This window comes from Symphodus melops, assembly GCF_947650265.1.
Source record: "Symphodus melops genome assembly, chromosome: 8".
Classification (NCBI taxonomy): domain Eukaryota; kingdom Metazoa; phylum Chordata; class Actinopteri; order Labriformes; family Labridae; genus Symphodus; species Symphodus melops.
The window spans coordinates 7,949,030-7,976,919 of record NC_136698.1 but is presented as its reverse complement, the minus strand read 5'-3'; the positions used below and the strand labels follow the sequence as shown (position 1 = coordinate 7,976,919).

The 27,890-nt window shown below is 42.1% G+C and overlaps 1 protein-coding gene across 1 annotated transcript in view; it reads right to left on the bottom strand.

Annotated features, from left to right (window-relative positions):
- The window catches only part of dennd1b (DENN/MADD domain containing 1B), a 100,652-nt gene extending 84,082 nt beyond the window's left edge, over positions 1 to 16,570 (bottom strand). Inside the window, exons 1-2 of the mRNA XM_079349791.1 lie at positions 16,243 to 16,570; positions 15,609 to 15,673 (exon numbers count right to left, since the gene is read on the bottom strand). Of these exons, the coding sequence (XP_079205917.1) occupies positions 15,609 to 15,673; positions 16,243 to 16,259 (82 nt within the window). The 5' untranslated portion in view covers positions 16,260 to 16,570. The remainder of the gene's footprint in view (positions 1 to 15,608; positions 15,674 to 16,242) is intronic.
- Between the last annotated feature and the right edge of the window lie 11,320 nt (positions 16,571 to 27,890).

The window sequence follows — 27,890 nt, the reverse complement described above, 5'->3', positions numbered from 1 at the left end:
ATCTCAGAGGGCTTCAAGCGTGGCTGACCTCCAACAGTCACGATGGGGGCAACATGCAGGAAGCCCCTGAGCCGTGACACAGATACTGGGAAGAGACAGGGGGTGGTGTCGGCGCTGGTGGAAATCAATGTTTTGGCTTTTCCTGAGACGCCTGTCTTTAAAAGACGGAGGCGAAGAGTGAGCGAGGAGAAAGGGGGGTTAATAGGTGAAGGGTGCTGGGAACTAAGAGCGGGGCAGCAGGGGAGAGAGTGGGAGGAGGAAGGCGGAGGTGTGTGTGTGTGTGGGGGGGGGGGATTGGATGAATTGTTGCAGAGTGGGAGGTAGACCGCTGCCTCTCTCAACTGACACCACTTCCTTCCTACCTCACTCAGGTGGATCATTAAACGTGATGGGATTAAACAGAATAAATTAGCAAAATATATGTGTGTCAAAAACATGAGAGAAAGAAGCCTACCCCTTCATCTCGTACTTCTTCTATTCTCTGCATAAATCTATGTCTGCTGGCACTTCCAAGTAGGCTAAAAAAAAAAAAAAAAAGGAGAAACGCTGGCATCTTCTTCTTGGCATAAATCTTCGCTTCTTGGGATTTTCCAAGTAGGCTAAAAAAGAAGCTGTTGGCAGAGGAAGTCATTCCTAATGCTGCCCTAATGCTGCTGGCTGGAAGAGAAAAGTTGGCACATAACACCAGTGTGTCAAAAAAAAAAAAAACACACACACACACACTGCCCAGCACTACACAGCAACTTATTCAACTCTTAGTCATTTTGTCACTGAACTAAAAAAGCAAAGTCCAACTCACTTGCCATACTTTGAATGACATAAAGTATAATAAAAATAGCCTTGCAATGCAAACGTGAAATCCACCCACAGTGCAGAGAGCGATGCGAGTGTTTTCTATAGGATCACCTTCACAGCTCAATAACAGGCCTGAATGTGTGAATCTGGCTTTAAAACAGAGGGAGAGATTCCAGTAAAACACCAAAAAGATCTAACCCTAAATCCAGGGTGAATACACATTTAGATGAAAGCCTCTTGTTTATAATTCTCTATACAATGTGAATCAAACGCAGACTTAGAGCCCTCATGGCCATCCAATGTTCTAAAGGCATAAAAAAAAGCACTTTTTTCACCTTATTCCATGAATGTGTGTTGTGAGTGAATAGGGGGCCTGTTTGTTAAGAGAGGCCAAATCCCATATGGTGAACAGCAGCTCCTCCGGTGAGAAGAGATGCCGTGAAAGCCACCGGCAGCCCCTCTCCTCCATCCGAGCTCCGGAGATGAAGGCATGTAGCGCCTGCCTCTCCTTGTTCCTTTTTCTCTCGCTCCCCTTCGCCTCCTCTCCTCCCTCTTTCGTGGCCAGGGGTTAAACTGCTGCACTCTAACCTCGTTGGCAGTGATTTCATTCACTCCGCTTCTCTTGCTCGCTCTCTCATCTCTGAGAAAGATTTATTTCACAGTATGTAGTGGATTAGGCCCCCACTCGCATGCCCTCGGACAAAAGCATTGTTTTAGCGCTAGCCTCCTCGCTGTAACGGGAGGAAGCTGCCGCGGCTAACCGTCCACAATACGGCCATTGTGGACGCGGGGCTGGAAGGACCCTGCCTTGGAGGCCGTCTAGACTTTGAGCCTGGGCCGATTGGAGAAACAGAGGGAGAAAATCCCATCAGGCAGTGGAGTGAAAGTTAACTAAGGTAACCTGCTGTGAACCTGATGAAGATGTCAAGCCAACATATGGCAAAAAATGTCTATTGTCAGGAGAAGAAGCTTTCTTTCCTCGGAGGGAGGGTCTGCAGGAGGAGGAGACCAAAGAAGGCTCGGAGGGGGCTGCACAACCTAAAGGAAGGAATAACTGCAGTGGTCATCGTTTTACTTCTGGATCAGTAGCCTTATTCTGGCCGGGAGGAGGCCCAACCCCTACACTCACAATTAAAGGAGTAAGCAGATTAACTGGAGTCTTTCAAAAGGCCAGCAGAAAGAAAAACACACTCACAGACGTTTACAACTTCTTCTTTTTTTTCTCCCCCCCCCCCCCCCCTTTTACCGTTCCAGTCTGAGGTTGCACACTGCAAATGGCATTACATTTCATGCTGATTTAGTGAGCAGAGGTTTGCAGAAAGAGAAACTTCTTAAATGATGATATGGTCCTTAAGTTTACTAGTACTGATTGGTCACACTGTGTTGTTACAAACGACGACCTGGGGACTAAACTAGAAAGTGAAGCCTGTGTGTAGTCCTCAGAGGATGAGGTTGGTGTTCTTTAGGACTGCTCTGAGTTTGATATCTAACGGCTTTTTGTCAAGTAATCTGTGTTAAGAAGAAAAAAAAAAAAATGCTGATGAGCAACACTCTTAACATTACAAAAGGCATCAGCAAAAACATCCTCTTTAGTTTGAATTAGGTTTGAATAAGTCACATTTTAATTCCGATGCTTGGAAATATGAATAAAAGAAACAAAAAAAAACAACCTTTAGAAAGGTAGAGCCTGATTTACCAGCCAGAAAAATAAATCAACTGGCAGGCTTCACATGTGAGAGATGCTGGCCTCAGGGATTTCTGAGCCATTTTTACAGCTTCATCTGAAAAAGATAAACAACAGCCTCAGCCACTGGAAGAAGAAGAAAGGAAGATCTGCTCGGAGATGATGTGACCCTATTAATGCCACATTAGTTGTTCCGTCTTCCCAGAAAAATGCTTCAGCGGGATGAGCAGAGAGAGAGAAAGAGAGGGAGGGAGAGAGAGAGAGAGAGGGAGAGAGAGAGAGAGGGAGGTGGGAGAAAGAGAGAAGTGAAAGTGATACTGTCTCCAGGCTAGTTGGGATGCAACCCAATTTCACAGCTTCACGAATGAGTGGCACAGCATATGGATGCAACCTTTGTGACAGCCTCTGTGTATCACCACATATCAGCGTTGATATTCCCAGTCAGATTCCATACTGGTCCAACATTATGTCAAACAGCAGCTCCGCATGACTGCATCTTCAACACAACACAACACACAGGCAGCCTGTTTGTTGGAGGGGGGGGGGGGCTGTTAGCCACCTAAGCTAAGAAAAACAAACCAGCATCTCCCGAGACAGACTACTCTCCAACTTTCCCTTCACTCACCGTATGATGTTCGCTTGCCTCAGAATAATAAAATCAAGTGCCTGCTTTCATGCAGAAATATGCTCCTAAAATCTGAGGTATAACCTGAAATATCAAAATCGGAGATATGACCCAGATATGCGTTTTCCAAATAGACAGGCAAACGGCAGATAGAGTGCAGTGTTTTGGCAGCAACAGAACAAGTTAATGGTGCTGATTTCATCTCGGGTTGTTGGCTGGTTAGCTTGAAAACTAATATTCTTCACATCATCACATACTTCTCTGCATATGGTCCCAACCATCTGCCTCCATCAAAAACAACATCTATATAAGCACCGAGACTAGATAACTCCTTTATTAAGCTAATAAGGATCAAAAAGACCCGTCCAATGAATGACAAGGTATGCAAAGCTTTGACTTTAACAAAATGATGTTAAAAGTATTCAGTTAACTTTGACTACAACTAAATATTTAGTTTGGGAAAACCACATTAGGTTTTAATCTGAATACGAACACAGAGGACAGAGAAGTTCTGTTTGATGAAAATACCCAACGAGACGACAGTTTGCAGAGCTGAGTTAATCAGAGTATGGACGGGATCTTCTTTTGATTAGCCATGTTAACGGTTTATTTGTTGGAATAAATGGAAAACTCTCAAAACACGTTGCCATTCGCACACTGAAGAGGCTTTGATGGCAAGCAGGAATCCACGTGTTGTTTGTTTTGGTCTCGTGTGACAGTAATGGCAGGCGGATCAGTCTACTGAAATTGACTTCACGGATGTGCGTCAACTTGGAAAGTTTGGGCGATCGGGTCATTGTCACTCAGTTACACATGCTTGGGGGAAAGTTCCTTTTTTCTAGTCTTTGAAGAGGTGGTTGCAGCTTTGGAGAAAACACAGCGTAGCACAGCAGCTCCTTGAGGTGTGGAGAGGATGGATCTCAGTTAATGTCATATGGCACAGCACCCAGAGGCAGCCGCGTGGTGCTGATGACAGTGTAAAGCCTTGCCTTTGGCGGCTACAAGCTCGGTGCTGCAGAGCTGTGATTTGAAGTTTACGTGCAAAGGGCTGACAGACAGACAGCTCTCAGTCAGGCAGTCAGACAGTCAGTCAGCCTACAATCTTTCCACAGGGATGACAATACATCTGTATCTCTTAAAAGCATACAATACCTAATACAAAACGCACTCAGAGGGGTCTCTCTGCTCTGCAGACCTGAACGATGAAACACTGTCAGGAAAAAAGAAACTGGACTGAAACTATCTGAAACCCCAAAGTTTATATGTCTTCAGGAGAGAAGGGAAACAATGCAACATTATGGAGAACTATAAAGTGGTTGTCTGGGTTTACAGTCCAAATTCAAGTTGGTGCTGATAGTTTATCAATCGTTATTATTCACTGGTTTGATCTCTTGGAGTCAGGAGTGTTATCTCCAGTTTTCAACAACACCTCTCTGCTCTCACAAGCTGGCTGGCCGACTTTGTAACGTTCACTTCGATGCTTCTTGATCGTTGCTGCAACCACGGATTTAAGTTAGCACAGCAAACAAGCTACGCGCGCAGCTCACCTTTGACCATGTCAATGATCAAACACACTCTGTACAGAAGAAGAGAGCAGAGCTGTGAGACAGGTCAGCAGAATGAAACCTGCGTTCCCACACTAACCTGTGATTAATGTTGGTTTTATAAACTCATATTTTACCTTCATAGATCCATTCATTTTCAGACTTTCACTACTTGAATTCCTTGTCATCCCCATTCACACAGGAACCAAATCTTCAACTCGTCCCATGGAGATTACTCATTAACCAGTAAAAAGGTTGATCTTTAGTGCAGGTTGTAGATTACCTGGGCCAATTTCTTAATTGTTTAAAACCAACAGCTTTTAATAAATGAATTAGTAATTGTATAATAAGATAAGTGAAGCATCAATTTCCAACATCTGAAAGGCTAAAGCTGCCTAACATTCATCAATCTACCATCCGTTGATGATCCAATAAATATACTGATAAAATATGTTTGAACATGACAGAAACGTCTTCCTTGAAATGCCGTTCACTAGAAATGGTTGCTGCTGGAGATCTAAGGATCATCCAGTGTATCCGAGAGTTAAAGCATACTGTTTTAAAAAGCTTGTTGACCGGGGTCGGATTATAAAGCACCTTTTAGCATATTTTGTGATTCATGCCCTTCAACTACATTAATAAAAGTGACTTGATATAAAAACCAAAGTAGCACTCGACCAATGATCCAGAGGCATCGGTTTAACAACAACGACCTCGACATCTGCTTTTTCACTCTGACCTCAAACAGTGTTGAATTCTCTTCATCATTGTCTCAGATAGAAACAGACACATCTCCAGTTCTTAATAAAGCCAGTATCATCAAACAAATCAGAAAATATTCAAGATTAGTAAATACACTAAATAACCGTGGTAAATATCAAGGCCAGGAAGGAAGTCTTTGTGTGTGTCTGTGTGAAAACAAAGGCCTTGTGGATGAATTACATGATTTGCAATGATAAATGGTCTCAGACATTCACAGAGACATCTAGATTGACCTATATTTTCTGTCTTGAAAAATAGGCCAGAACCCAAATTAAGGGCCAGTGGGGCTACTGCGTGCATGTAAACGCCATCATCTTTGCAATAATTGTGTGGTGCTGGGAAACATAGAGGCAGTCCTGGGCTGAGGAGACATAGCCTCGGGGCATAGCTGTTGACGTGTAAATAGTGAGGATAGAAGCTGAAATGACAGCACAGACGGCTTGTACCACTAGCTCTGCTTGGCTTGGGTTTGGGCCATGGTCAGGAAATTTAGGTCTAAAGGACAACAGTCTAGATGTCAGGATACCAGTGCCATCATATCATGTCAATAAGTAGGTTGATTTCCTTAATTGCCGGGGAAAACACATTTCTGTCTTTTCGTCCTTCATCTTTGAGATTATTTTTACGTCAGTTTACATGGCAGCAGCCCTGTCAAGTCGTTCCCTTGACCAGAATACAAATTGGGAGTTAACCCTTTGTAGCAATCTCTGCATTTTACTGCTCCTTCATTTCATCTCAGAGTCTGGATGGAAAAGAGTGGCGATCCTTAAAAAACCCATTACATCATGGTCGATCTTTTTTTCTTGCACTATAATATCATATAATAAATAAAAAAAGAAAAAAATGCATCAATGTAAGGAGTATTGAAATTATTCATTGGGTAGATGCATTTCGATGCGGATGTGGATGATTCTGCATCGACACCAGGACAGCTCATACTCGATGCTGACCAGGGGGGGGGAATTAAAACATGGGATTATTGTTTTTCACAGGTTAGGTTGCATTTGCTCAACGCAGCAGTCACGGTGTCAGGTTAACAACAGCGACACAGGCGGTGACACAAAACAACTTAAATTCAATCCCAGATCTCCTGCTTGGTCCGCTGTGACTTTCAAGCAGAGCCAGTTGGTCCCTCGTGTGCGCTGACCACAGTGGCTCCGCCTCCTTCTCGTGTCAGAGCGGGCGTCAGTGTTAACAATGACGAGACTATGTTGCTGGAGTTGTCTGGCTTGGTGTCGTTTTAGTCGACAGCAGCACGGATTATCATCACCACTGCAGTTGGTCTACCTGCTCAGGTGTTTTTAATCTGGTTCCTTGCACGCTTTAAATCCAAGACGATTAAAAGAGGCGGGCCTTGGCTGTGACTCGTGGTCAAAGTAGAGTCTGTAAGCTAAGTATAGCTCTGCTAAAGCTCAGTTCATTTGATGATGAACTATTTCCAACAAGTACTTCAAAATAAAAGTGCCTGGTTTCTTTTCATCATTGTCTTTTTGATGGCAAACATTGATATCAGGAAACGGGCGATTTCAGGTGAAGCAATTTAACAGGACTCCGTCGTCTGAAAAAAACAAGGAGAGAAACGAAACCTAAAACCACACAGGTGCAGTTAGAAGCTACAAAGTCCTGAGATGTGAACAGACAGTGACTTATTTCTCTGGTTTCGTGCACACACACACACGAGTTGAGTATCCAACAGGCTTGTTGGAGAGGGAAGGAGGGGGCAGGTTGGGTGAACATGGGATTATGCAAAATCCTAAAAATGAAACGTGCACTTTATAGTGGAAACTTTTAGAATTCTCCTCGTATAAGCTCATTTACTTTTAAAACAATATATTGATGATCTTGCCTCTCAGTCCAGGTTCAGTCTTTGAGGACATGCAATGTGGCTGCCATGAAGACTTAAAATAATGAAATTATTTTTATTTTTTAAAGTTCGATCTTCCTGTTCACAATTTGAAATAAAAATGGCAGTAAAAAAAAAGGAGTTGTCTGTTTCTGTGTGGTTGGAATCTCTCATCAAAGCTTTATGGCAATCATTCACTCAGCACCCAACAAGAGAGGGGGGGGGGGCATGCAAAGTGAGTTGTCCCCAAATCCTGTTATAATCATGCCATCACAAAATCTGCCCTACATGACAGGCCTAAAAGTCAACATATTCTTGAACACAGCTTTTTATGAAATCCAATTTAGCAGACTAGGACAGATTAACATCACTAAAGCTACATTAAAGCAGGAGCTGTACTAATCCTGTTCATTTGTGGGCTAAACTAGGCCACATTGGTATTACACACTGGCACAAGAACCAGCCAATCATTGTTCTTTGACTCACAATAATTGGTTGTGTGGGTTTGGGTTTGTGCGTGTGCGTGTGTGTGTGCGTGTGTATGGGGGGGGTATATGTGCATATTTGGTTGAACATCCTTGTGCCATCTGCTTTGCTGGACATATACTGTATACATCTATTGTCATTTTTTTGACATGATGAGTGCAAGAAAAGCTGAGCGTTCAGATGGAGCTGGCAGTCTTTTTTGGAATCTAAATACGGCTGGACATTATCTTAGCCTTTGCTTCAAGGTTTTTATTTTTAAACACGTAAAATTCCCACAGCTGTCTGTGGCGCAACTTGAGAGTGGTCACGAGGGAATAAATTCATCTGCCATCACACAAGATGCATAGCACAAAAAAAAAAAAAAAAAAATCCAACGACAACAACGCTGTGAGGCTGGAAGTGGGGGTGATGTGATGAAACTCCCCTGCATTCATCAAATCCATCTCATTATAAATCATTGATCGGGTCCCTACTTTTCCCCACTTTTTTCGCCGTGGAAAGGGGAAGTCTAAAAATAGCCTGTGAGCGTCAGTGCCTAGAAGTCTTTCCATGTTCTCCCAGTCTGGCAGCATTAGTGAATTCAGATGAGCCTCCTGCAGCTCCTCTCGCAGCCTCTGTGTCTCTTTCTGGTGAACAGTCACACAGCCGTGCACAGGCATATACACAACCATATATGCACACTATACGGCTAAACATGTACCTGCTATCACACATACACAAATGACAGTTTGCCCCTGGAGTATCAGTACGGCATCAGTGAGTGGGAACGCTCTGCCACAGTATCACCTTTCAGTTTATACACTCCTGCCATCAGCATATCCACCATCTCCCTTCATCTGCTCTCCACCATCTCCCTCTCTTTCCACCTCCTCCCATCATGTTGCATTTTTCACAACATCTACATGCTTTGGCCAATAATACCCCATGTCATAAAGAAGTCCACACACAGCTCATGTTTGTGGCAGAGGATGTATATGTGCGTGTGTTTGTAAGGTCACAAAGCATCACCTAAACTTTCCCGCTGACCTCTTCCCCTCTCTCGAATGTTCCCGTGTAGGTCCAATCTGTCGCTGTTGTTTCGAGTGATAATCAGAAATGGGAGTGAGAAGTATCGCACCTTGGTTGTGACTGAGCAAAAAAAAAAAAAAGCTGTCATCACAGAGGAGAAAAAAAAGTTGGTGTTCACTGTTAAGAAGTAAGAACAGGTAAGGACGGGAGATACAAGATGTTGGGGAAATGTGGATGTAGGAAGAATGCAGAATGCAGAATGAATAAACCGAGAACAGCAGTGACAATGAGCTTTGTGTCCAAACAAAGAGCTCTGTTTTAAACCATGCTGCCAGAACAATAAAAGCAAAGAGCCTGGGAGCATTTAGGTTTTTTTTGTTTTTTTTAAAGTTGATGGAAAGAAATCATGTGAACTGTAATGAAATGTTTCATTTTAAGCCAAGACACATAAAGCAAAAATATAGAGATTGCAAAAGACATCTGTTCTCCTTGACTTACAATGCGAAAGATGCGTCAGCGGTAGAGATGCAATGATGCTGCCATTGAACATCGAATTAACAATATCAATATCAATCCAATTAACAAACATTGGCCAATCGGAAAATGACCTCTGCTTTGTTGTCATAATCAAATGTAAAAGATGTTGACGCAGTGTAGGAATCTATGACAAGATGAACGTGAGGAGAGTTTGAAAGACAATACAAACAACAATTTAACTACATCCAGTCATATAACTCATTTAAAAACAAAAAAATCAAATAAACATGAGTACATCAGAATCAGGGGGGGGTGTCTATTGTTTGCATGAGACATACACTTTATACCCTGAAACAGAAGAGGCCCTAGTAAAATGTAAAGACGGCCCTTACTTCCCTCTCTTTTAAATAAGACAAGAGTTGGAAGTAAACCCAGGAGGCAGCAGGCCGCTCCACAGTTAGTGAATGGATGAGTGACTTCATGTAGGAAGTGACAAATGACTCCAGACACAAAACACAACAACACGATGGAGCCCAGAGAGGAGCTACTGGCCGACTCTAAAATCACCAAACCAACACGTCGAACGTCGAAATCTCAACGTGCAACATGTGCAGAAAAGACTGATGAAGCACGCCGATGATAAACGGCATTAAGTGGAGAAAACGCTCTCTGGAATCTTTTTCACTTCGCTCATTAAAACACGGTAAGTTCTAGTTGTGTTAACATTTAACAGTTACAGATTAAAAAAAGGAAACCAAAGACATCGAGTGGGATGTGGCCACGACTGTACCGTGGCAGAAAAGTTAATGAGACTTCCTCAAAATCGGCTTCAAAGGAAACGGTTAAAAAGACGACAAAGACATGCTGCAGTCTGATTCAGAGTAAAAGAGCCAATTTAGAAAAGTCACATGGGTGAGACCAAAGAATAAGGCTTCAAGGGTTATGAGCCAAACAAAGTGTGAGGCCCTGGGGTCCTCTCAGGAGTGTGAGTGGAGGAGTGTGGCCTCTCTAATGACCAATCAACACCCTCCGTACTGCCGTGGCATCTGTTAGTAACCCTTTGGCCTCCCTTCTGATTGTGAGCCCATCCTGAACTCGACGCGCTGCCGGAGTCCAATCAGACTGCAGATCTGGCGAAGCTCGGGTCAAGGAGCAATTCTGACATTTTGCTGAATGCCAACGTTTCAACCTTTTCTAAAAGTTCTACAATACAGGAGTTTTGCTTCACGGATATACGAAGGGAAAAGGTGAATCCAAGAGAAAGAAATAGAGCATCTCAGAGCTGCTGGAGGGGGCGACAGGAGAGAAAGCAGCAGATAGATGACTATAGTGAATAGTAGATGACACGGTGAGACCTCAGGGTCTCAGCAAAAAATGTTCTGAGGATCTAGAACAAAAGTTGCTTTTCATAGGCGGACAGAGAGAAGCTTTAAAGCTACGTGAAGAAAAAAAAAATACATCCTCTTTATTTTGGCTTTCTGGTTTCCTTTTCATTTATAAAGGAAGAGGTTTTTTTCACACTAGCAAGATGTTGCCTTGATTAACTGAAGCTAATGACTTATCTCTTCTATCAGGAAATAACCATGTAGTACATGTTCACACATCCTTTAAAGCTGGAGGGGGTTATATATTGAGCAGATTGTAAAGGTAACATAAAAGAACGTCAGGAATGGAAAACATTCAGACAGTCTAAACTCCTGCAAGTCTGCACTTGAGAAATGTTAAAAAGCATGTAATGCAAACCACAAAGGTTTCAAACTCAGGACCCGTGAGTTATAGTGCAACCAAAAAATGCATTGAGCGTTTTTTTCTAAACACTATCGTCCACCTAATTGCAGCATGAATGTTGCAGTAAAATTGATATGCTGATCTATTAAGTTTATTGCTTTGTTACTGGCAACAATCTGGCTGCAGGGAGCGGGCGAGGACAGGTAGCATCTGTCCCCACCTACCGCCTTGGCAGCGTTAGCGTCATCTGCTAGCTTTGGCAGCATCTTGGAAGCACATCAATATGGCTTTATGTAGCCAGGGCCGCTAGTAGCTAGCATGCCAGTCACGCTCTCAGGCAGCGCTCGCTCGCAGCCTGAGCAATCCACTGAGCGCTGAGCCAACACAGCTAAGCGGAACTGAGCTCGAGCTGAACAGGGAGGCCAGGTCTCTGTGGACCTGCAGGAGGAAAAAGGGCCAGTGTCTGTCATCTCTCCACACATCCGCGGTTAGAAGTGTGGGGCCGAGTCCAGATATGAAACCTGCCATCATTGTGGCTATGAGCCTTATTTTCTTGTTTTTTTGTTTTGTTTTTTTTTCTCCCCAGCAACACCTATGTTCAGGAATGCTGGTGCTCTCATCTACTGAGAGAACTGGTGCTGCATACTACACAAATCTGTAAGGTGACGGACTTTTCTGTTCTTACCTGCGCAACTGATGTTATTGTGTTACCACAAGTGTTTGCCAAAAAAAAAAAAAAAAACAGGATACAATCAACCCCCCTCATGGGAATGATGGTAGGCCAACATCCAACAGGAACAATTTCCAAACACTGGCATAGGTATCTATTCTTGATGAGAAGCTTTTTAGCAACACCATTGCAAATAATGAAACTTAAACGTGGATCTGTCTGTGAATCAGATTTTATGTTTAAGGATAAAAAGATCATATATCATAGCAGCAAAGCTGTATCGTTCAGAGTGGTTGAAACAGCCGTTTCTGCTAAATATCACATATCCTCATGAGATGTGGCTCACAGTGGTTATTCGAAAACAAAATCTGCACCGTGTCAGCACTTAGCAGAGAGTGACTGATTAGGCCCCCCGCCCCCAAAAGAAAATATCGATTTTAAGAAGTTATGAATCTATTTAAACTCTCAGAAGATAAGAATCTTGATTTTGACATAAATCTACTTTACTCCCACCTCCATTAAAAACATTCCAGGTTACTTTTTGACCTCAATCTATTATTACCAAATATTTTATTTGTATCGACAAGGTTTGAAGGTCATCCATGTTGATTGTGCTTTTGACAACAAGAAATAAAGAAACAACATGCCTGCATCACTGGTTCAGATAACATTACTTGCATTCTAATATGTGTATCTGCTCGACCGATGTCATTGTAAATGAGGGCTGTGCTCTCAATGATTTCCCACTTTAAATGAAGACACAATACTTTGGTCCAGCTTCATCAGCTGCTGCATTCAAGAGTCAAAGCATCAGCCGTCTTAAATTCTTCCTTTAGTGCCCTTATTCATTGGCCAACAGACATCCGTTTCAGAAATATTAGTTTGCATTCATAAGCTCATAATGAGTCAGAACTCTAAAACCATGGATTTGAAAAGGTTATAACTCAAATACAAACTAACTGACTGAAAACATGTGGGTGTCATCTGCAAACAGCCTACACAAGGTGTGAAGCCAGCTTGCACATGAAGTTGAGGGACAGGTGTTATGACCATCTTTAAAGGGCTCGGTTATTTTTGTCTGACACCAGTTCAGGTTGCTCTGCAGTTTGATCTTGACTACTACGAACAAAGTCGACTACACTCTACTCTACTCTCTACACTACAATGCTCTCATGTCAGGCTGCTGCACATGGATCTGGTTTCAAACCAGCAGGACCAGGATGTGGTGAGAGTGGCATAATAGCAGTGCAGCATCAGCACAAAAAAAAAAAACTGCACACACACCAAGCTTTCCATTCAGTCTAAGAGGAAACACTTTTAGTCACTGTACAGCATGCTAATGTAAACAGGAGTTCAGAGAGTTCAAAACAACTGAATTGCAGCCAAAATCAATATAAAATTACACTTTATATTCCCGAAACCCTGAGGAGGAGATGTGAGAAATATGAGCTGGCTAAAACCGTCCGCCACTTCTTTAAATGCCCACATTCTTTACACCATGTTGCTATGACAATTTAATTATAGTCTATCAGAGTTGTCTGTTTGTTTGCCTGTGTGAGGTAGCAGGGAAGATAATGTGTTAATGTGAAGTGATGCTTTTTGGCCCACTACCTGAATGTTTGGCTGCAGGAGAAACAGCTCGAGTTTGTGGTGAGCGACTGTGGAGGTTTCACAGCAGGCCGAATCAGCTCTGTTATGACTCACTGGATTAACCCTTTGAGCTCGTAAACAGAGGGGCGCAGACAGACGCACGCACTGGTTAAAGCAAGGGTCACGTTTTAGGGGTTACAACGTGTAAACGATGAACGTGCCACGGAAACATTCTCATCCGTGACATTAATGAAGACGAAGCTCTTTGTCTGATTTAAACATCGGCTCGAGCCAAGTGACAGAACAGGATCAGTTTCAGAGAGAAGTGGTTAATTCCTCATGTGATGACCTGAAAGCACTCGATCACAAAAAAACAATCCCCTATAAGTGTCATCTCTACCTGCAGCCAGGATACATTTACATCATGACAGTGGTGTGCTTATATCCAATCAGGGCCCAGCAGAAAGCGGAGGGAGCACTTTGGAGAAATGACTGAGCAGAATGTGAATGTTCCATTTGACCTGAGGGCTGTGCACGCGTTGCTCTGTAGCTGTGCTCCAGGGAGCCGCACTCCGGATATGAGTGTGACCCTGGATCATACATGGGAGGGGGGGAGTCAGTTATTATAGCGCAGGCCGGTGGTTTATGAGTTGGGTTTAAAATCCAATATCAGAAACTACATCCAAGGACAACTTTCAGTCTACTCCGGCCAGCTCAGCAGCTGCACAAGAGAACCGTCTACATAACACCTCTTTAATGTCCAAACTAAGTGGGCAAAATAAGACAGCTGGTGTAATGTGCAGCGAAAATGTTTTTACATGATATTTGACTTGTGGCCGACACTTGATATTGATGTGAAATATAGGAGAGTATATTTCCCATATTCATAAAAGGTAGAACACAGTGTTGTTCCTCGCTGGCAGCACTCATTTCCTGAGACAGTCTGACTGCTGGAACGTTTGACCACTGCAAACAGCAGAAGAGTTCATGTGTGATTTTTAAAGCAATCTTTGGGGGGTGATAGACACAAGAGCAAGCTTCACACTTGTGAACTTATAGTGAGGCACAATAACAGAAAAGTGGAGTTTGGAAATCAGTCCAAAAATAAATGAATCGCTAACATCAAAGTCAAGCTGAAATCAGCAAACATGTCTGACAATTCCTGAGATGAAGCTCGCAGCGACCTTATCTGGTCCGTAAGGTTTCCACAGAGCACATGTAATGACACCACAGACATAATGATTGCTTTCATAGTTCAGGACTGCGCTCAGTCATGCAGTGTTGTTTTGTGACGCTCACTGCAGGACTTGAAATACTGTGCATGTTGCATTTGGTAAACACAGCTGCCAATGTTACATAACGTCTTAGCTGTGCCTTGTTATTACTGTAATTACACTACAAACAGTCATTTTTACAAACACACAATAAAAAAACGGAGCCATGCACAAAAACCCTTTTCTCAAGATGGGCCTGTTTGATAAATACAGAAAATAAGTCATCATCAAAAGCTCCATATTGTTAATAGGTTGAATGTTTGGGTCATAAAATGTAAGAAGTGTTCAGAAAAGGTCCGATAGCATAAAGTGTCATTACACATCAAGTGAAGCTTCTCAACAGCTCAAACTAATAAATCACACATACAGGTATAAACTGAAAAAACACAGGGTGCTTTAATAAAACATGTGGGGAATTTTTTGAACCATAAAGACTTATCTGACTTATCAGTTATGATCAATTCAAAAGATGAATTTGATGATAACCATTTTTTTTCAGCACTGATAGATGAAAAAAAAAAATCAAAGTTCGACAGGAATGTGCTTCATTAGGCGCTGCATGTAACTATGTGAAACTGATGGAACTACTTTCGAAAGGCTTCTTCTTTTAGCATCTTCAAATATCTTCCAACCTCTGTATAGCGTCCGATTGTGTTCCGTTCTGAACAGCAGACCAGAACTCGCGGATCAATAACTACTGATTGGATTAGTTTGTTTTAGGCATGTTTGGTTCAACAGCTGACAGTGACAATTATATATCTTGAAAATGTTCTCAAAATATCCAACAAAAACTTCCATCCATTTTCTGCAACTTATCCTGGGCCAGGTCGGATGTTTTTTGAATGTCCAGAACCTTTTGGATTGAATTGTCTACAGCAACAGAATACATACTGACAGAAGTGAATACCATCATATAACACTTGTTTCATTTCTGCACTTTATGGGAAGTGTGATACCTTGTAAGTTTGGATGGTTTTGTATAACCCTGTGTATGTCTTCAGGGAGGGGTTTTTCATATAAGCCAGATACATGTGCCTACCACACCTACACATACGTGCCTTGCATTTCCATTTCCGTGTGTAAAATGAATTACAGTAAAGATAATAATAAAAAAAAACATACCTTCATTTTCAGATGTTGGACATGCCACCTGTACAACCAGATCAAATGTTCTGTCTGGATACTCCCTGAAAACAATACAGAATGTGTTTACCCAGGGGGGGAATGAGGGGCAGCTGTAACAACCACACACGAACAGGGGCAACAAGTGTGTAACCTCCTCCACATTAGAAAACATCACAGTGCTGTTCAATAAGTGATGACATGATGTAGCTCTGTATAAAAATCCTAATCATAAGTGTGTCACGCTGTCAAATGCAAACAGTGTCGGTAACTTGCAGGTTAGTTTAAGTTGTCATGAGCTTCTTTAGTCTCTGTGTAACAATGAGCTGGACAACCTCAGGTCCCAGGACTCGGTCACTCGATGTCGTGTCCACATATAACCTATTTAAAGCTGCCTGCTTGGCTAGCTGAGCTGCTAATTGCTGGTCAGCTAGTAGACAGAGCAGCAGACTGACCCACATGCAGTGGAGGCAGCCAGCTGGCCTGGCCGCTAAATCCACACTGCTGGAGATAGCTCACATGACGATAAAAACATGCCTTCGCTTCTTCTTCTCTCGTTTAGCTCCGAGTGAATTGAATTATCGTGTCTGAAGCCCTGCATTGACTAGCGATAAAAAAGCTCAGGAGGTCTTACTTTATTCTGCTGTCCATGGTTTAGTTACAACATCGCGACAACTCCGGGCTGTCGGCGGCTTTGCTCTGCAGGCTCTCTGGGTAATAATTCCCCCCCTCGTCCTTCCTCAGTCCCGACCCGTCACTAGGCTTCTGTTTTATCTGATACCGGCCGAAAGCTGCCGCGACCGCATGTCTGGAGGTGTGATGGTAGGAGCCTGATGTCGTTTAATGAAGCCTGAGTGCCCAGCTCAGCAGCACGGTGCTATTTCCCACAACAAACACCACTCCAGGAAGTGCTGTCAAAGATTTGGTGACGTCAGCGCGTCAGATGAGCACCTTGCTTCTGCTGCTGCTGCTGATTCTGCCTGCGAGCATCTTTCACCAGTATGATACCCACATAGAATAACCTGTGTCGTATGATTCACTTCTATCATATAAATGCGTGTTCCCCAACGAGACTGTATTAATACTTTAATAATTATGGTAGAGTTAGCCTTTAGCTTTGGCTCCCAATGTGTAGTCTGGGACTATTAGGGGTCCTGGTGAGGGCTGCCAAATTGAGATGTAGGTCTAACTAGTTGATGATGTAATTTTTCAAACACTTGGGAACTGAAGAACGACCTACAAGCAAATCATAAACACAACATACTATCAACATGCTGCTGAAATCCTGAACATGCAAACCAATTGTTGCCTATAGACCCACACAAAGATGGTAACGTAAACCTTTATTTGGAGTCGCTATTGTTCACACATGAGAAATTAAGGTTTAATGTGAACCCGCTTTTTCGGACCAGAGCCACTCCAACTGGAAAATGTGTCTTTCTTTCTCTTTTTTCTTGTATTCATAATATATTTTTATTACTTTTCTGTACTTCAGGGACTCTGGACAACAACAATAAAAATAGAGAAAATAAAGCAATAAAGAAACAAAAAAAATAAAGATAAATAGGTGTGGTAAAAAAATGTTAAAAAAATAATAAAAATGAAGTAAGTTAAAGTTTTAAGAAATAATAAAATACAAAATGAAGTGAGAAGAAGTGAGTTGTATCAAAATCTATAAAGAGCCTTAAATTTATGAGGTCATTGGTTTTGAAAAGTTTGAGTGAATGCAAATATTTAAAAGAATATGCACCATTTAGTACAACATAGATAAGGGTGGGTGTCATGTCTCTGAACATTTAAACGTTGGCTGAACATATATATGTTGTAATACAATTTAGTGACCCGGACTAGTCAAATATTTGAAGTGTGCCATTTCGACATTATCCATAGATAAAGCTGTATTTAATTGTTTAGCCTCAAACTGACTCAATCACATGCCGGTAATATTATTCCAGCACAGAAGTCCTCTGGGTCTCTCTTCAAACAGGGAAGCTGCCACGTGTTCCTGTTGTGTGCACATGGAGGCGGCAGGGTAAATACAAAACGCATAGAGGCCACTATTTACCTCTGATTGTCAATAGGAGCCAAACAGAAAATCGTTTTTAAGCACTACATAAAGACAGTCATGATCACAGCATATTAAACATGGGACACACATTCAAACAGCCATTGAGCTTGTGGAGATGAGAATCAAACCAAGTCATAAGCAGCATAATGTTGCAAAGTAATTTAGTCATCAGACTGTGGTGGACAGTACACAACTAGTTAAGACTGGCACATTGTTTTGGCTTGAGCCTCAATAATTATAGTCTGGCCGGTCTAACTACTACCCACTCCCATGCATGTAATAAATGCTGAAATTGCAACACGTAATTCAGTTCCACAAGATTTTAGATTATGAAAACTGTCTGAGTCATACACAAAAAGCAACAAGTTCATGTCATTACAATGTTCTTCAGAGCTCTACACCAAATATGTTGCTCATGAATCAGCTAAATCACTTGTCTCTTTAGGAGTAAATCCATCCTTAATAATGAGATTTCTGTCATTTTGTGCACCTAAGGGATTAATTTCATTTCCCTTATGTGCCATATTTTCAATCAGTGAAATCATATCAGCGCGTTTATTTTCAACTCATATTCATTTACCGGTTTTATGGTGGACTTTCCCTTGTATTACTTGAATGTTTAAGTGATATTTGTCCCTCTGTAAATTGAAACCACTGTCTCAGTTGTACCTCTCTCTCCTCTCCAGAGACTCTGTCTGGATCAGAGCCAGATACCTTCAAGCTGAATGGAAGGTAATTAAGTGGCAGCAGACTGGGGCATGCTGTTTCAGGCATCTGTATGAAATGATAATGGCAGGGCTACTGCCTTAGTATACAAAAATGTGAAATGACACACACACACACACACTCACACTCACACACATACACATACACACACAGCTCTCTGATGTGTGCTCGGGTAATCAGTGAGAATCCGCATTTCAGAGATCTGCAAACAGTAGCTGATTATTTGTAATTCAGAGAACGTAACACTTAAACAAAGAACAACTGAGTGTCTTATTGTCCTCTCGAGGTCCTGAAATTATCATGGCTTCAGACATTTGTCCCAGATGAAGTGCACATGATTTAGCTTTCTGAATTAAATGTCACTTCAAAGAATATGTATAACCTCAGGGCTCTATGTTTCCAAACCCTTGCCTTAATAATGGAGCCGGTGGACTTCCCCAGGTCAATTGTAAATTTTTTTCATTTTTTATTTTTTTTACTTAATCAGGTTGTTTTGGAAATATATTTCAACAGAGCTTCTTATATACAGGCCTTTATTTTCACCAGTGATGTGTAATTTGTCTTTGGGTAAATTGACCTCACAATGTCAGTCAAAAGACACTTGTCAGGTCTCATTATACAGAATTCTTAGCGGACACATCATCAGAGGTGGCTTCCAGCGTTGGATAACCTTGGAAGGAATCATTAATGTCTACTCATCAACCTTGCAGTGTTTTGTCCAAGACACTATATAAATGTATAATGTATTCAGTATGATGTTCTATTCTTTAGTGCTATAGTTTTTTTTACAAAGAGAATGTAATCAAGAATAATAAATATATAACTGGCTAATATATGACAGACAGACGGACGGACGGACGGACGGACGGACGGACGGACAGACAGACAGACAGACAGACAGACAGACAGACAGACAGACAGACAGACAGACAGACAGATAGATAGATAGATAGATAGATAGATAGATAGATAGATAGATAGATAGATAGATAGATAGATAGACTCGTTGGTGGCTGGTGAGAAACAGTAGGGGCGCTGTGTGCGCCAGCAGATCGATGTTACGACATAGGTCACATGTCGTCACCACTGTGACGTTTACGAAAAGAGGAAGTGTAACATATTTCTGTGCCGGCTACGCGAGGAGAAAGAGGGGATAAGTAAACAAACAACAGAGACACTCTTTGAAAAACGGAGATATGATACGTAAACGGTGACCATTGCAACTAAAACGAGATGTCGGATTATCGGTATATTTTTCCTCAATGCTGCAGACGCTGTTTTAAAGTCGGACAACTTTGAGCCTGCAGAATGTTTCACCAACATTATCCGGGTAAAGCGTTACTCAGTAGATTGATTCTCCTCCATGCCCAGTTTAATACACGACTTTTAATAATGTCTACACCGAGTCAGTCAGAGAGGAGCAGAAGGAGTGGTCAGATCAATGCAGACCCGAAGGACGTGGGGAAAGACAGCCCAGGGGGTGACACCGACCAGGTCCAAAGAAAGTTCACAGAGGAGGAGATAAGCATCCACAGAGCCCACACAGAAGCATGTGAGGTAACAGGAATCCAATCAGAGATCTGCTATATCCATTACGTTGCTCACTGTGATTACAAGTGATTCAATCTAGACCTCTACATGGAGATATGGTTTCCTTCATCTCCTTTCAAATATCAATATGACAAAATAAAAATCACCGTGTGCAAGTATTTGATTCAAAGTATACTCAATTAAAAGAAGCGCAAATTCACCATATGGTGAAGCAGAAAAACATGATAAAAATATGCTTAAAAAAAGCCTATGATGCTTTTATGGTCTGCAGTGTAGGCCTTGATTATTATGGTGTGTTATAACGTTGAGCTGATTTTACCAACTTTACTTACAGCTTACATTGTTATTCAAAATCAGTATCATATACTGGAGCTCTCAAATACAAGTTGACAACTTGAACTCAAAGTAACTTTGAAATATATAAACTCCAATCAACACATACAGCATATAGTTTGTTTAAGGGGAGGGGCTTTTATGCCTTTATTAAGATATAGGAAAGTTGATGGAGTCAAAAATCAGGAAGAGAGCGAAAGTGGGGAATGAAAGGCAGGAGAGGAGCCACAGGTCGGATTTGAACCCAGGCCGTCCACTTTGAGGACTGTATCGTCCGATATGGGGAGCGCACACTGACCACTAGGCTGAATACTTTTAAACCAGATTAACGAAATGATAGTTAGAGAATTACACGGGTCTTTTAACTAAACAAGCACAATCAGTTCGTCATGTGAGGACAGATTTCAACGTCATTGCAGGAAATTCCAATATTCAGTATTTTCTCAAACACATTTACAAAATGTCTTGTTGAAGCATGATGATGTTTGAAAGGACTTTCGTACAAAACAGGACATTTTATATAGACTAAAGCCCGCCATAATAATACTTACATTTTCAGTAAGTGACATGTACCTTTAAGAAAAAAAAAATGAAATCAAAATGGTAATTTTGTACAGGACAAATAAAACCAGACCGACAGGAGCACTCTTTTTTCCCAGATGACATCAGTGTTTGTACAATAATAAACCAGCTGTTTTACACCTCCAGAGCCAGCTTGTCTCCAGGGCAAGGTTTCCCGTGGGTCCTTGTCAGAGTGATATTTTACTTAAGTTTAATTACAGCGGTGAGCATCATTGTTGAAGGAATGTCGTTCTTTGAATGTATACTTCCCTGTGTGTTACATTTATTTTATGTTTAAAATGTTACCATCATCATCAGAATTAGATTGGGACTGGGTTTGGAAGAACTGTTTCAAAAACCTTTGTCAATTTTTTTGAAGATTGCCAGGGGAAACATTTATTTTCCCGGTTTATTTTTGGTCTCTTTATGCTTTATAATTAGAAACAGGAAAGTCCTACTGCTTCTTCCTTCCTCCAACAGCAAGCTCCTAGCAAAATGGCAAGGCCCATACACCATCACCCGGAAAATGGGCCCAGTCACCTATGAGGTTTACCATCCGGAGAAGAAACGGCAAAAACAGACCTATCATGTAAACCTTCTCAAAGAGTGGAGTCAGAAATCAGGGGAAGAGAGAGTGGGGAATGACATATACGGGAAAAGAGCCACAGGTTGGATTCCAACCCGGAGGCCTGCAGCCTCCGTACATGGAGCACGCGCTAACCACGAGGCTAACGGCACCCTCAGAAAAATAAAAATGTCAACAGTTCATTACAACTTTACTAAGAAGCTTACCTACCCATTGTTTTATATACACAGTACATGTTATTGAAGTTTTTGTCAGAACTGTCACATTCATTCACCAACTCTATCCTTGCTCCTCCATCAAGCAGAGCCGCTGAGCTCTGTGCTTATGACAGGAGTGAGGAGGTGTCATCTGCATGCCTTTGGGCGTATCTGTTGTAAATATTGTGCTTCTGAGTGTGGGTGAAACTGAGGCAAGTTGGCTGCGACCTGAGGAGAGTGGTAGGACCAGGGTGGGAAAAGCACAATACAGAGAGGGGGGCCCAGCTATGCCAGCTTCACTATGTGGCCCTGGACTGCCATGTGAAATGACAGGCTGTGTCACCAAATTGCCTGGGGCCTTTTTCCCTTTGTGGCCTGTCAGAGCTCACAGACTAGCCGGCTCTCATTTTGAAACAGACTGAGAGGTGACATTTTCTAACTTCCTGAGGGATGGCAGAGGAGTTTGGTGTTGTTCCACATACAGAAAGTGTTTTTGTGTGCATACAAGATAAATAATTAGTCAAAATAAAGAATGATTGTGTCTTTTAAGCATGTAAAACAATGCTTCCAGTTTATTAATCATTGCAGATCCTCACCCACAGAATGATACACAAAAGAGCACTAATTAATTAGAAACATCATAAGAGTGAGAGTGTCTTACATCTGTTTCTGTGCATGGAGTTCATGCGTTCCCTCATACCTTGACCCAAAGCAATCTGTCTCCATGTATAATGTTCATATTCAGTATAATGGCTACATGTGGCTCTGTATATATGCTGTATATATGTTTATGTATGCAGAGGTCTCACACCGACATACGTGTTTGTATGTCATGCTAATTAAATAATAATATCTCCATTATGTTCAGGCAAAGAAGCAGATGTATGTCGACCCTTCAAGTGGGTACAAGGTGTTCACAGAGTATGCCCACCTTCAGAGAGGGAAGTGCTGCGGCAGCGCGTGCAGACATGTAAGAGCTTTGTTTTCTTTTACCACAATGTTTGTTTGTTTGTTTGTTTGTTAACTGTCCTTGGTTCTGTGCATTGTTGTTGCTGTTAAGTAAATTCCTGTCCCCTCTGCTTTTTCTATTCCATACCCTGTTTCGTGAAAGTTTTCGAAGAGTTTATATTTGACACCCCCCCCAAAAAAACCCAAAAAAAAACAACAACACACATTTACGTTTATTTAATCAAAAATCAAAGCCGTATATCAACGTACATCATTATGAAACAACCTAAATTTTCCGTGAACATTCTGCGGTTACAGCTCGCTCCATTCAATATACTGTAAAACATGCTACTCAGAGAACAGTGGACAAACTGACCTTCGATAGATGAGTCTGCTTATATAATACAGATTTTTCAAGATTCTATTCTAAGATTTCTATACAAGAACGTGGTCACCTTCATGGACTGTAGGTTTTATCATTCTGTTGTTATATTAGGTTCCTCTTTTAAAACTCTGTTACCAAAATATTCAGTTTTACATTATTTCTATGAGAAACAAAACTAGACTCCACAGTACGGCATCTCAGCCAGATTATGAGCCTCAGGGTAAATAAGCTCGTGTATATAAGTTATTTAATTCATGAGAGGACAGTGTTTGGGTTGAATTCATTGTGTTGGATCAGCGTAAGGTGATGGTTATATGAACATCATTGCTGGCTTGTTTATAAAGTCGACACGTACCTGAGAAAAGGAGGATGATGCACAGTATTCTATGTTCAAATATGACACAATGCTTAGACCATTTTCTAATGCCTTTACTACTATTATTGACATTGACTTTATTTTTCTTTAGAAGCGTATTATGAATGCTTCTGTTCTCACTTGGTAGGAGTGAACTGTGTAAAAACAGGCATTAAAACTTGATGGCAAATGACTCTAATATTAAAAGGTGTTGTTGCATTCACAGATTTAGGCAGTGAGGACTCCTCGGGAAAAACAAACAGTCCAACAGAATACCAAAATAATGGAACAGGAGTGTGTCTTTTTTTTCAATCATTTGTGGTGTTTTCTTCTTGTATAAGCAACATAAAAGGTTGGAAACATTTTACACAGAGGGCAGCAAAGTGGATAATTTCACTGTGGAGGGATCTGGTCTGCTGGCCTCACCTACTCTTTAACGTCCTGCTCTTGTAGTCTGAACTGACATCTGGTTTGTTTTCTACCGTTCCTTGGATCCATGTGAATGCAGCAGTCTGAGACGATGATGCTAATGACGCTTAATCTTGTAAACTATCCAGAGCATTTGGTAGCATCAATGTTTTTACGAGTTTATTAACCAGTGGGAAACTTTTCTCACCATAGAATAAACAAGACCTGGACTGCAGGAAGAAAGGCGTTTGTTATGCATTTGAAAAAGGGTTTCCTAAACCAAACCCAACACAAATTTAAAACCAGAGAGCACAAGTGGTTTATGGTCTGCTCTTTACGATATTCGCTTTAATATCAACGGGGTGGAAACAGCTTAGAATTGCGGCAAATAATTCACAGTTGATCCAACGGATGTTTGTTGTTTTTCAGATGCACATTATCTTTTACAAGTGAGCAGGAATCAATCTAAAGTGTTTTGTTTTTAGCTCAAATTGTTTTTGGTAAACATCTGAAAATAAAAGTTGGCTTTTTTTAATATTTTTTTTAAAAATCCTATCCCGCTCTGTTTTTCCCTCATTTGCTCCCGTTACGCTGTGCTCTCTACACATGTCAGTGTCTCCCTCTCCGTGTGACTGATGTTCTGCTCCACATGCAGCCATTTAGCACCATTTAATTATTTCGTTTCCTCCTCTAGTGTCCATATGGCCAAGTCAACGTGAAGGACCCTGCCATGAAGAAACACTCTAACTCTCTGTTTTATGTGTAGGCATAACATGACAAAGGTAAACTCTTTGTTGGGAATGGTTCTTTTTCTTTAGACTGTCGTCATTTGGACATCTTGAGTGTCATTTTTTTTAGCAGTGTACTAAATGATGAAATATGGATAACATCTGTGCAATCCCTGTCTGCCATGAATCACTAATCTGAGGATTGTTTTCGTACTTAAACAAAAAAAATTGAGGATTTTTTCACTAGAACCTGATGTGAAATATCTTTTGTCAAATTGTGGTTTTGCTAAGTTTTTTTAAATATATATACTGTACTTCTCCGATGTCCAATGAAATGCCTTGAGCTTCATTTCTCGTTTTTCTGTACGAGTATTTGATATTTTGTGGTGTTTGTCCTCTCTGATGCATTTACAAAGGTGGTGGGTGTATGGAGATGAAAACTGAAAGAGCATTTTAGATCTTCGCCCTCCAGATAAAGGGCATATAAGCGAAAGTAGCTGCAGATAGTCAGATGGAGTCTTGTGCTCTTTTGTTTTGCATCTCTTGTTATTTTTTCTCCCAAATGTACGACTGTATGAATATTAGCATTATTTACACCACACAAGTGCTTGACTGAACTGTCTACCTTTGACTGAAACACTGTGTTGTTAAAAATAGGCGGGGACCAGGGGTCAGCCCTTACACTTGGCTGCGCTGCTTTTACACCACTTGATGGAATCAGGCTGTTAACAAACATGCCGTGGACATCAACAGCAGCTCTCCCCACCGGACCTGCAGCTCAGCCTCCTGGCAACACTTGGCGAAAGCAAGCTCTCCCTGCGGCTGCTCTCCCGAGCTGCAGCCTAATGAACTCCTGGGCCCTCTTCTCCCAGCCCTGCAATACATCAGCTCATGTTCTCCATAATGTTTAGACGCACACATGCATACAAGCAGTCTTATTCCATCACAACACCCCGTGGCTCCTAATAGGCCAATATAGAATACAGGTTGCTCTAAACGCTGCACTTTGTAGCCCACAGTAATAGCACAAGGTAAGGTCAAGCGCTCATGCACCACTACCTGTGCGTGCAAGAGCTGTTCAGGAAAGATGTGCCACTTGATTTGTGATTTGTGAGTGCATGTGGGAAGGCAGCGCGATGCCTTCAGGCTCTGGCTCTGAACCTGCCACACACACTCACACATTTCTGCCTGATTGGGCAAACAGCGTTGGGCTGAGAGGATGTGTCTGCCGTTGAATTCTGTTGCAGCCGCCATTCGGCACGGCCACAATTTTCCCCGGCAGGTGGGTCCCAAAGGCAAGTGCTTAGTGATAGGAGCAAAGCCCTGTGAGCGGCTACAAGGAGATTCATGATCTCAACAGTGCTGGGGAGGACAGGTTCTTGGGGACGAGTCGTCAGGCGGGATGAGAGGCGAATTTATTTGGTGATATTCTAAACCGAGGCAGCGGAGCGTGCGGCAGCAACATTTCTACAGCGGGACGGTGAAGGTGTCACACTCATCAAGTACCTGGGCCCGCTCGCCTGCCGCGGCTCTGCGGGTTTTTGCCTAGGGACTTGTCTGTCACATTAAAGTAGATGCATTGCCATTCAGGGCCTCGGCGGTCCCGCAGCCTGACCATGAAATAGGCCAACTTTCATGTCTGCCTCATCCTTCCACGTCTTACCATTCCAGTGATGGCACAGTTTGATTTTTTTTTTTTTTTTTTTTTACCACGTTCAAGCCTAGCAGTTGGTGAAGGAGAAACAAACAACACAGCAATGCCTTCAACAGATTTATGCAGAAATTAACTTGGAAACAGCCCCGCCTTCCCCCTCAGTTCGGTCATCATTTTGAAGTTTTTCTCGAGACAGTAAGCCTCAAGTACATTTCAAGAATAGTGCCCTTGAGTATGTCATGCACTTTCACAATAAAAGACAGTTTTTTTTGCAAATGTCCCATAATATCCTTAATCTCTTGTTCTGGCTCAAAAATGATTTGTTTTGGCTTGTCTTTAGTTAATTTTATCTGTTTTAATTGTATTTGACAATTTTAATAATAGAAACGATAGCTTGCCCTGATTGACACGTTTATTATTGAAACAATTATATTGATTTTGGCTAAGTTATAGAGTAGATGTTGACTTACTGTACATGTTTCAAAACTTTATTTTTCAGTAAAGTTTTTAAACAGCAAATGCAGACATGTAGAACTACACGCATAGAGACACTTGTATTCCCTCAGTGCAGATGTGCTCCCAAGCCACTGCAGCACATCAGACGTGAGGTGTTTATTTCAGGCATTTTGGACTGAACATCTCTGACCTTCAGCCACAGCATATGCTGAGCTGGAGCAGAGTGGCAGCTATACACTGTGTGCCTTTCTGCAGGACGATGCCACTAGCCGCAGAGAAAGAGAGAGCTGTCCAGTTTGGAACTGTGACCAGACAGGCTCGAGTCACAACCAGTTGACAGGCCAAGCAGCCCCTCCTCCCCTCCCCCTCCGTCTCAAACAGGCGCAGCAGCCCTGCGGCCAATGGCCCCAACCACAGTCAGTTACAGTGTCTCCATCACTGCTGGCCAGAGCAGCCAGGAGCTGACAGAAGAGAGTTGGCGGGGGAAAAAAACAACTTGAGTGTCAGCCGTATGATGGCTGAAAGGAACATCAGTCTCAGCAATTGGCCAAGCAGCGCTTTGCACGTTTGTGTGCGCGTGTGCACGTGGAAATGTGTGCCCGTGTCTTGATATTCAAGCAGCATTTGAGCAGCCCCTACATCAACGTCTGGTCTTTGTACACGGACAGTGTCAGCTCGCCTCAGGGCAGCAGCCTCCACAGTGGTCATATGGACAACCAGATCCCTGTGGTAGAATTAGTGATAAAAAACACACGGCCATTGAGTGACAGTCAGCACGGCAGATTCCTTTGGACAGACGGGGCTGCAAATAGCACAGAGGAGCACTTCCTCCCTCAGACCGCAACTGGTGGTCAGGCTCATGCCAGGCCAAGCCGAGGTCGCCAGATGAGCCCGCATAAAAAGAGAGTCAGGGGCAGAAACAGGCACCTAAAGACAACTTTGGCCTGTTTATTTCCCTCCTGGTTCCACATCAAAGCAACCATATCTGTGATTTCTCTTCCACATTTTAAAAGGCAAATTATCAAGTTGCTTCTTTTATTTGTTTGTTGTTGTTTTTTTTCTTCAAACTTTCTAACCTCTAAATCATCTCAAATAGTGTTCCCTGCTGTCTTCAGTAAATAGTTGAAGTAGGAAGTGTTTGAAAATATAACACAAGCATCACCCCAACCAGCGTGTTTCCTCACATAAAGTCGCTTTGCCCCATAAGGTTATATAACGATAAAGAACATCCATCTATTATGTTTCCATGTCCTTTCTAGTGTGGCCAGATATGGACTAATATGCACACCATTCCCCAGGAGGATATGCTGTCCCCAGTGGAGGTGG